Source organism: Amblyraja radiata, chromosome 5, assembly GCF_010909765.2.
Source record: "Amblyraja radiata isolate CabotCenter1 chromosome 5, sAmbRad1.1.pri, whole genome shotgun sequence".
Classification (NCBI taxonomy): Eukaryota; Metazoa; Chordata; class Chondrichthyes; order Rajiformes; family Rajidae; genus Amblyraja; species Amblyraja radiata.
Window position 1 is genome coordinate 6054235 of NC_045960.1, and position 11536 is coordinate 6065770.

Genomic DNA, 11536 nt, shown 5'->3' on the forward strand with positions numbered 1-11536 from the left:
CCCCCATTGCTCTCGCTGTTGGTGGCACTGTTCCATCGACGCCAGAGGCTCTGAGCCAATTCCATGGCCTCTCAGATTTTATTTCAGATTTCCAGTGTTTGCCTCTTTTATGAAAAAAACCCATTTTGGCTGGATATTTGCACATTCACTCCTACGCCCCTTCCCAGAACATTTAAATCCTGCTAGCATGCACATCCATTAGCTGGACAAGTGCAGACCAACTAATAAATGCCAATTTGCACCAGTTCCACCACAGTCAGATGAAGATGTTAGTTGAAAGTATGCCAGCGCCAGAGACCCGGGTTCAATCCCGACCTCGGTGTGCAGCCTGCAAGTTCTCCCCGTGACCACGTGGGTTTTCTCCGGGTGCTCCAGTTTCCTCCCACATCCCAAAGGTATGCAGGGTCTGTAGGTTAATAGGCTTCTGTAAACATGTCCGTAGCATGCAGGGAGTGGATGAGAAAGTGAGATAACCTAGAACTAGTGAGAGTGGGTGATTGATGATCAAGGTCTACTCGGTGGGCCGAAGGGCCCATTTCAATGTTGTATCTCTAAAACTAATACACAGCAAATCTGCAGGAACAGGTTATATTTCTCATGGTTGCACCCAGACATGGTAATAAACTGATTACTAGCCAAATGAAAATCAAAACCTACCCTCAATCTGTGGCCTTGTGGCTTCAAATAGTGAGAGAACACCTCTTCATAAACCCAAGGAGCAGAATCTCCCTATTGTTTCCTTGAAGAGGGAGAGAGAAAACAGGGAACTAGACTTTTCAACCAAATAGCAGTACTGTGAAAAATGCTGGAATTTATAACAAAAGGTATAATGGCAGAACACTGTGGAAAATAGGGCTGAATTTCTGGAAGTAAAATCATGTTTGGCTTTGCATCTCAGAAGACATTTAATAAAGGTCTCCCGCACGAAATTAGACTTCAGACTCTAGATTTCACTTTAGACTGCATAGATGCAGCACAGAAACTGGCCCTACCTCTCACCGAGTCCACGCCGAACAGCAATCACGCATACACTAGTTCTATCCTACACACTAGGCACAATTATACTGAAGCAAATTAACCTGCAGACTAATTTGGACACCAGAGTGTGAAAATAAAGAATCTTCAAGATAATGTAGACATCTTAGGCAATAGGCAGGAAGCTGTGAAGTTATCCTCATCCACTAGTTTCCAAAAGTCTAAGAAAGATAGATTCATGCAAATTCAAGTAGCAATTAGGAGGGTAAATGGACGGGGATTGAGTGCATTAGTAAAGATATCTTATTACAAGTACACAGGCCTTGGTGAAACCACAGCAGTTTAGTCTCCTTACCCAAGGTTGTATTTGGCATGAAGGGAATACAGAGTAGATTCACTGGTTCCAAGTATCTGTGCAAGTAGACTGTGAAGTCCAGGCCCATATTTCCAGTTTAGAAGACAGAAAGGAGAACTCACCAAAATCAACAAAATTCTTAAAGGGCTTGACAGGCCCGATAAAAAAGGATCTTTCTCTGGCCGACAAGTGGTCACAATCTCAGAGTAAGGCCATTTAGTTTAGAGATACAAGTCCTCTGGCCCACCAAGTCCACGCCGGCCAGTGATCACCATGTACACTAACACGATCCAATACACTAGGGACAATTTACAAAAGCCAATTAACCTACAAATCTGCACGTATTGACATTGTGGGAGGAAACGAGGAGGAGCTGCGTTGTAATGCAACGCAAAGGGATCTAGGGGTATTAGTACATGAATCACTAAAAGTTAGTATGCAGGTGCAGCAAGCAATCAGGAAGGCCAATGGAGTTTTGGCCTTTATTGCTAGGGGGATTGAGTATAAAAACACGGAGGTCTTGCTGCAGCTGTACACAGTATTAGTGAGACCACATTTGGAATACTGTGTACAGTTCTGGGGTCCATACTTAAGAAAGGATGTACTAGCCCTGGAGGCAGTGCAGCGAAGGTTTACAAGATTAATTCCTGCAATGAGGGGATTGACATATGAGGAAAGGTTAAATAGGCTGGAACTCTACTCTTTGGAGTTTAGAAGAATGAGAGGCGATCTCATTGAAACATATAAGATCGTGAGGGGCCTTGATCGGGTGGATGCACCGAGGATGTTCCCAATGATCGGGGAAACTAGAACTAGGGGACATAGTTGCAGAATAAGGGGGGGCTCTTTTAAAACTGAGATGAGGAAGAACTTCTTCACCCAGAGGGTGGTTAATTTATGGAATTCACTGCCCCAGGGAGCAGTGGAAGCAGAAACGTTAAATATATTTAAGACTAAAATAGATGGTTTTTTAGCTGCCAAGGGGATAAGGGGCTACGGGGAGAGGGCAGGGATATGGACCTAGGTATGGTTAGTATAGTAAGACCTGAGTGATCTCCTGGACAAGTGTCGATCGCCTGGATTGGGGTCGGAGAGGAATTTCCCGGATTTTTTTCCCGAATTGGACCTGGGTTTTTATCCGTTTTTTTGCCTCCCCCAGGAGATCACGAGGTTCTTGGGGTGGAGAGGGGTGATAGCGGTATAAAGGGGAGGGTAGTGTCTTGTGTTCTGTGTCTTGTGTCTACTGTTTGTGGGTAAGTGTGTCTGTTTAGTGTTCAGCCATGAGCGAATGGCGGTGCGGGCTCGACGGACCTGGTGGTCTACTCTCGCACCTACTTTCTATGTTTCTATGTTTCTATGAAACTGGAACAACCGGAGCAAACCTATCCAGTCACAGCGAGAACATACAAACTCCGTGCAGGTAGCACTTGGAGTCAGGATCAAACTCAGGTCTCAGGCGCTGTAAGGCAGCAACTCTACCGTTGTGCTACTGTGCTGTCCCTCTGCGGCCTTTCTTAACTCAACATGACTGTAAAAAACTCATACATGCTTTCATATCAAGCAGACTTGATTACTGGAATGCCTTATTTAACGGTCTGCCTTTGAAATCCACCAACAAGTAACAGCTCATTCAAAATGCCGCAGCCCGGCTCTTAACAAATACCAAGAAAAGGGAACATATCACCCCAGTATTATACTCCCTTCATTGGCTCCCTGTGAGATCCAGGATAGACTATATAAAGTCCTCCTTCTTGTCTATAAAGCCCTAAATGGCTTAGGAGCGGCATATTGTACAGAGTCCCTCCTTCCCTATGCCCCTACTCGAGCGTTCAGGTCATCTGATGCCGGCCTGTTAGCCTCTCAATGCCGCAGCAATAAGAAAAAAAGCCTTTTCCAATGATGCCCACAAGCTGTGGCATAGCCGACCCGGGGCTATGAGAGACGCCCACTCAGTTGACATATTTAAACGGCAGCTAAAAACTTATCTTTTCAATCAAGCTTTTAACAGACTTTACTTCTTCTGACGACATTGTAAAAATTACCTTTATTCTCTTGTATTTATCTCAGTGTATCCCTTCAGCAGCTTGTGTACTCATATAGTATATGGGACTGTATTTGACATCAGAGTTTTGGCTTTTTGTCCTGTTACGCTCTCAATTTAAAAAATATATATAAATCTGTGCTTTTTCTGTTATTAACTGTTCATGTCCTTACTGTTGTAAATTGTACTTTTGTTTAGACCTGTGTTTTTGTCAAAAGCACTTTGGGTTGCTTTCACTTGTATGAAAAGTGCTATACAAATTAAGTTATTATTATTATTATATTACAGAGGTGGTGGAGGGTCAGTCATTGTACATTCATAACACAATTCAATAATTTCTAGATGTTAAGGATATTGCGATAGTGCACGAAAATGGCACTGATGCGAATGATCAGCCATAATCATGACAAATGATGGAAAGACTCAAAGGAGAGAACAGCCAATTGTTTCGTATAATGTTCTAAATTCTGCAATTTCACTGTACTTGGGTAATACTAATTCTGTTTAGAGTACCAAAATCCAGCCCCAAATTCAAATACCAATCGTTCTGCAAGAATAAGTCCCATAATCAGACTATTTCAAAGAAAATCTTTTTAGTCATCTCAAAATGGTAGTATCTGGGGTAAAACAACTCTGACAATCTACTCAAAAACATCAAATGTCACCTTTTCAAAGCAGCTGCAAGCAACTTCCTCCCCCCCCCCCCCCCTGCCACCACCCAAGATAATCAAGAAAGGGCCACTCCCAAGAGAAATCAATTATTCACTCATTTATATACATTACCCACTGCCGTTTACTGATGCTTTATTCACTAATTTTCAACTCCTCTCCAGCCTATGATGTCAGATCACTCATCTGCTGACCAAACTAGGAAATGGCTGCAGTTTTCAACAATTAAACATTGGGTCATGGGTGATAGGAGGATTAGGCCATTCGGCCCACTTAGTCCACTCCACCTTTCAAACATGGTTGACCTATCTCTCCCTCCTAAGCCCATTCTCCTGCCTTCTATTCCTAACCTCTGACAAATGTATTAATCAAGAATCTATCTATCTCTGCCTTAAAAATATCCATTGTTGGCCTCCACAGCGTTCTATGACAATGAGTTCCACAGATTCACCACCCTCTGATAACTTTAATCAAAGAAATTCCTCCTCATCTTCCTAAAAGAACATCCTTTTATTCTCCCACTAGTGGAAACATCCACTCCACATCCACTCTATCCAAGCCTTTCACTATTCAGTATGTCTTTAAATGAGGTCTCCTCCCCCCATTCTTCTAGTGTCCCCAGTGTCTCTGGTCCCAACCACACCTAGTCAGTTCAACCACATGTCCCAGTCAACTACACCTACTAGTCACAAAAAGCTGGATAACTCAGCGGGTCAGACAGCATCTCTGGAGAAAAGGAATAGGTGATGTTTCAGGTTCGCCCCCTTCTTCAGACCCTTTCTCCATTTTTTTGGGTATCTACCTGCGGCTTAAACTGGCTTCTGCAGTTTCTTCCTACACATCTACTAGTCAGTAATTTCATACCCTGCCTGCCCCTATCAGAGATTACACTTTTCTAAATCTCTGACGTGCTACTAAAACTCCAATCCTTCCATCTTCCCTTTATAAAACTGCCACTTTCCACCAAATATTATCCACCTCCATTGCTGTCCACATGCTGCCAAAATGCTGGATACTTCCACATTATGACTCAAAATGGCCTAGTTCAGTTTTCTCCTCAAATCACATAGCCTCATATCTCATCATAACCTCCATAAGAGCGCAAGGGGCTTAAATCCGGAGACACGGTGTCAAATACTTTCTTTGACATAGCGCAGCATTTTAACAGGGAGCAGGGAGCCTCGGAAAAGAATTACAGGAAATACATTAATACAGGGGGGAAAAAATCCCGATGATTGCATTTTCTGAAGATCAATCTGATCCATGCACATGTACATAACTGACGCAGTTCCGCAGTGGAGGTGGTCTAGACCCAACACTTTCAGTGGTTTCAATCATTGGCCTTTCTTCCATCATGAGTGAGATACCTGCATAACATACAAATTGTCTTGTAAACACAAAATGCTGGAGTAACTCAGCAGGACAGACAGCATCTCTGGAGAGAAGGAATGGGTAACGTTTCGAGACGCGACCCTTCTTTGTCTCATCGCAAACAAAGCAGCCCAAAGCGTAGACAACATTTAGCATGGTCTGATATTTGACTGGTAACATTGTTTCACACCAGCTCTGACAAGATAATTTAATTCTCTACCTATAATTATGTAATGACAGTCGGATTGCCAAGTACTCCCACAACCAACCTACTGAGGCTCGTAAACTCAACTAGTCCAACCACAAACGCTGCAGCCCGTCAGATTGTGGGCGTCCTGCCACCCCAAAGCCACTCCATCATCGCCAATACACGAACATTGCGGAACCTGGATGAATGCAACTCCAACAACACTCAAGCATCCAGGAATGGGCAGCCTGCTTCAATAGTGCCTCATTCATTCCACCAGCTCTATACTGTAACTGCAAGGAGCACCGTAGTCACTCTTCAAGGTTACTCCAACATCATCTCACAAAGACACAACCACCACAGGTGACTAGAGCTTCAGGTGCTGTGGAACCCCATCACTTGCAGGTCCCCTCCACATCACACACCATCCCAGCTTGGAAATATATTCCTGGCCCATCATCAATGTTGGCCTTAAATCTTGGAGATGCCCATACAATAGGACTGGGAGCAAATTTATCAAAAGAAGTGCAGGCATTCAAGGCGGCAGCGCATCTTCATAAGGGCAATGGGATGGGGAATAAGGTCTGGAATTCTGATAGCGGAGTAGGGGGGTGCTTGGGCTACAAGCACACTGATCACCTGCAAAGTTGAGAAGTGCAATGAATATATGGATTATAATCCAGCCATATACAGTGATACATTTTGGTTTTAGTTACAGTGTGGAAACCGGCCCTTCGGTCCACGTCGATCAGCAATCACTCTGTACACTAGTTCCATACACGAGGAACAATTTACCAAAGCCAATTAACGTACAAACCTGCACGTCTTTGGAATGTTAGTGGAAACCGGAAACCCGGAGAAAACCCACGCGGTCATGGAGAGAACCGTGCAGACAGCACCCGGAGACAGGATTGAACCCGGGTCTCTGGGCCTGTAAGGCAGCAACTCTACAACTGCTGCTTTTAGAAAGACAAACAAGAATAGGACATACACAGCAAATGGTAGCGCCCTAGAGAGTTTGGATGAAGAGCCTGTGCGGTAGAGTTGCTGCCTTACAGTGAATGCAGCGCTGGAGACGCGGGTTCGATCCAGACTACAGGTGCTGTCTGTACGGAGTTTGTACGTTCTCCCCGTGACCTGCGTGGGTTTTCTCCGAAATCTTCGGTTTCCTCCCACACTCCAAAGACGTGCAGGTTTGTAGGTTAATTGGCTTGGTAAATGTAAAAATTGTAAAAAAGTGGGTGTGGGGATCGCTGGTCAGCGCGGACCCGGTGGGCCGAAGGGCCTGTTTCCGCTCTGTATCTCTAATCTCCACGCTAAACTAAAACTAGCAGCACGGGCAGATGTTGGTGGCATGGGGGCATTGAGGGTAGCATGTAGGATGCTCAAGTTCATCGTGTGATAGAATACAAGCGCAGGCACATCATGTTACCACAAAACACTGGGTCACAGTTAGGCCTCCTCGCCTGTATCCGCCCACGTCGCATGCCTCCCCCTCACCTCTTTACCACCTTTTCCCCTCTACTCCATCAGTCTGAAGAAAAGTCCTGACCCAAAACAACGTGTAGTCACTTTCTTCCACAGATACTGCCTGGACTGGCGACTTCCTCCAGCACTGACGAAACATTGGAGTATTATTTGTAGTTCTGATCACCCCACTATAAGCATGTGAATGCCTTTTAAATCATTTAAATTCCTCTTTGGTTTTGCAGTCCCTTATCCCAAATGCTGTGCAGGCTTTTCATAGATGGGACAAGAATCAGAAAATGTAACGAAAAGAGACATTAGGACAACTAACAGCTCAGTCACAATCGCTTAATAAAGTCTGGTAGGAAGAGATCTGTGAAGATTCCATTATTTGCAGCATAATCAGCTGAAATATATCCATCAATGGCAAGGTGATTGAAAACCAAACTGCCGTTCCAGCTGAAAATCTGAAATAAAAACAGAAAATGCCCGGGGAAGTCAGGTCAAGTCACCACCTGTGGAGAAAGAAGCAGAATTAATGTTTTAGGTTCATAACCCTTCAACAGAATAGTGGGATGGTAGTAATCAAGGTTGTGGCAGGAGTTAGTATCCTCAACCATGTGTCCTCAAGGTTACAAGAGGTTAGAAAGATAAGGAAAAGGCCCAGACCATGATCCAACATTCACTAACACAAAGTTAAGATGTGAGCAGTATGTAGACAGGTTTTGAAGGGTTAAGATAGCAGATAGTTAAGATAGCGGGATAACTCTAAATGTCATAAAATCATATGTGTAGGAAGGAATAGTGTTGGTTTGCACCGGAGATACACAAAATGCTGGAGTAACTCAGCGGGACCGGCAGCATCTCTGGATAGAAGGAACGGGTGACATTTCGGGTCGAGACCATTCTTCAGACATAAAGTCAAAGTTGTGCAAACACTGATGACCATCCAAGAAACTCACTTCAGGATTAAATCTATATTTTACTGGTCATCGCAGCATAAAAGATTACTGATAATGAAAATGAAAAAGCCGTTCAGGCACATTTGAAAGACCAACATTATCACTAAAGAAATATTTTTCTCTGTTTTGTTTTACACAACATAGTGTGAAGACAGAACACCTGTGTACCCCCACCTCAACATATTCAGTTGACCAAAGAACCAGGATGCTTTCACATCCAACCCTCAAATTGTATTTTTTTAACTTGAATGACTTGAACAAACGTTTACTACCGCTTAGCAGTAAGCCTCAGTAGTTTTTGATCTTGCCCTGAAAGTATCTGATGACCACGTGAATGATCTCCGTGTCTTAATTGAACAAGGTACAAATCCCCCCCCCCCCCCGAAATTAATACCACCGCAGACGCCTCAACACGCCGTTCAACCAGCATTCACCGGCAGCTACAAGCAACAGGTCGAGCTGACATAACATTTGCGCAATAAGCCAAAAGGCTGTGAAGCCCAAGAGCTGCAACGTGCCAGGGCCTCGTGTGGCCGACTCACTTACTAGCGCGCTTGCTGTTAAAAAAAAAAACGGGACGGCGGTTTCTAAAAGTGAGAGGACTTTTCATTTAAAGCATTTGGGAGAATTCCTCGACGAGTGTTAATTTAAAAAAAAGTTGGGGGGGTGGAAAGAGACAAAATTCAGAGTGAAATTTATAACCAGGGGGTGCTGAGAATGAAGCGTCCACTAGCTCCACACTAGGGGAGGACGGTGGGGAGTTTTGCAGAGGTTGGGACTGGAGCACATGGGGAGCCGGGGGTTCGCTGCCCCGACGGGGTTGACCAGTCTCCCTCACACCGAGCCCGCTATTCCCCACAGCCCCAGCCCATCGACCACACAGCCCCCCCTCCCCCCTGGCACCCGGCCCGGCCTCTGCCGCCCCTCTCCTCCGCACGCTGCCACCTACACCTCCCCCCCCACCCCGGGCCCTCACCTGGCGCTAGGCTTGTATCCGGCCCCGGTCCCCCCCCCCCCCCCTCCTCCCCACAGCCCCGGCCCATCGCCCACTAGGCCGCAGCCGCGGCATCGGGCCCGCACTGGGCGCCAGAGCGCCGCGCCCCCCCTCCCCTATTCCACAGGCCCGATCCCCGGCCTCAGCAGACGCCCGCTCCCCGGCCTACCACCTACACCACAGGCCCGATCCCCGGCCTCCCCCCCTCCACAGGCCCGATCTCCGAGCCTCAGCCCGCTCCCCACATCCCCGGCCCTGCGCCCCACATCCCCGGCCTCCCCCCGGCCCCGGTCCCCCACATCCCCGGCCTCCCCCCGGCCCCGCTCCCCCACATCCCCGGCCCCGCGCCCCACATCCCCGGCCTCCCCACATCCCCCCGGCCCCGCTCCCCCACATCCCCGGCCTCCCCCCGGCCCCGCACCCCCACATCCCCGGCCTCCCCACATCCCCGGCCTCCCCCCGGCCCCGCACCCCCACATCCCCGGCCTCCCCCCGGCCCCGCTCCCCCACATCCCCGGCCTCCCCCCGGCCCCGCTCCCCCACATCCCCGGCCCCGCTCCCCACATCCCCGGCCTCCCCCCGGCCCCGCTCCCCACATCCCCGGCCTCCCCCCGCTCCTTACATCCCCGGCCCCGCTCCTCACATCCCCGGCCTCCTCCACCACATCCCCGGGCCTCACCCGTGGTCGTTGCCGCTGGGCGGGGGCCCAGGCCAGGCAGCTGCAGGTGGCGCTGAGGTGGGACGAGGGCACGTACTCGTGTCGCAGGCGGCCCGCTCCCCCAGCCTGCGTGTCCCACAGGCGGACGCGCCCGTCGCCGGCCACCGTTGCCAGGCACCGCGCTGGGGCCGGGGGCGAGAAGACGCAGCAGCCGCCGCCACTGCCCGGTGTCCCCGCTGCTCCCGCTCCCGCTCCCCCATCATCGCCAGCAACCGCCGCCATGCCGTCGCCACACGTGTTGCCCAGCGCGCATGCGCCGCCGCCATGCCGCCACCCACGGGGGCGGGACCACCGCTCATGTCAATCAAAGATCCTATGCTCCGCTATAGGATCTTTGATGTCAATCACCTTATAACCACGCCCCTCATAGCAGGCCACCCCCCTCCTTACAGGCCACGTCGCTCCGTACAAGCCACGCCCCTTCTCACCAACTCCGCCCATCCCCACCGGTCACGCCCCTTCCCTGCATGCCACGCCCCTTTATCACAAGCCATGTCGCTCCGTACAAGCCACGCCCCTTCTCACCAGCTCCGCCCATCCCTCTCGACGCGCCCCTTCTTGCAAGCCACGCCCCCTCTCTACCAATCACGCCCCAGACAATCACAGGGCGCAGGTAGACCAATATCTGCAGGTAGACCAATATCTGCAGGTAGACCAGTATCTAAGAAGGAACTGCAGATGCTGGAAAATCGAAGGTACACAAAAATACTGGAGAAACTCAGCGGGTGCAGCAGCATCTATGGAGCGAAGGAAATAGGCAACGTTTCGGGCCGAAACCCTTCTAGTATCTGCAGGTAGACTAGTATCTGCAGGTAGACTAGTATCTAGTACAGGGGCCTTCTAGGCCATTAAGTGCGGCCTTTTGAATGAATCCAAATTTTGTAGAACAAATCCTTTTATTTTTATTAATATGTTTTTGTTTGTCTTTTATTATTATAATTTTAATCTTAAAATGAACGTATTTAAAATACCCAAGTAAAAGAAAATTCAACAAAATAATCCTACCCGACCGACGGCCACAATTAAAACGTTAATAAGTCATGAGGGCTATTTTAACAAAATAGTGTACATTTTGAAGTATATCTAATTGAAGTTTCTTGGATACGGCCTTATTAGATTACAGCTAACTTAATGCGGCCTTCCAACATGAAAAGGTTCCCCACCCCTGATCTAGTATCTTTGGTAGACACACAAAATGCTGGAGTAACTCAGGGGGACAGGCAGCATCTGTGGAGAGAAGGAATGGGTGACCCCTCTTCAGTCTTGCTTGCAAAGTGCACACACAAGAACAGTTTCAGTTTCCGCTTCGTATTTCGCTTGGGCAGCTTCAGTGTGAATATTGAAGGTAGACACAAAATGCTGGAGTAACTCAGCGGGACAGGCAGCGTCTGTCGAGAGAAGCAATGTGTGACATTTCGGGTCGCGACTGATAGTCAGGGGAGAGGGAAACGAGAGATCTAGACAGTGATGTAGAGAGATATAGAACAAATGAATGAAAGATATGCAAAAAGGTAACGATGATTAAGGAAACAGGCCATTCTAAGCTGTTTGTGGGGTGAAAATGAGAAGCTGGTACGACTTGGGTGGTGGAGGGATAGAGGGAGAGGGAATGCTGGGCTACCTGAAGTGAGAGAAATCAATATTCATACCACTGCCCAAGCAAAATATGAGATGCTGTTCCTCCAATTTGCATTTAGCCTCACTCTGACAATGGAGGAGGCCTAGGAATGGGACGGGGAATCAAAGTGTTTGGCAACCGGGAGATCAGGTTGGTTCAGGCGGGCTGAGCGAAGGTGT

The 11536-nt window shown here is 48.1% G+C and overlaps 1 protein-coding gene across 1 annotated transcript in view; it reads right to left on the bottom strand.

The window, feature by feature from the left end:
• The window catches only part of wdr43 (WD repeat domain 43), a 61693-nt gene extending 51696 nt beyond the window's left edge, over window positions 1-9997 (bottom strand). The window contains exon 1 of the mRNA XM_033020550.1: window positions 9701-9997. Within this exon, the coding sequence (XP_032876441.1) occupies window positions 9701-9961 (261 nt within the window). The 5' untranslated portion in view covers window positions 9962-9997. The remainder of the gene's footprint in view (window positions 1-9700) is intronic.
• Between the last annotated feature and the right edge of the window lie 1539 nt (window positions 9998-11536).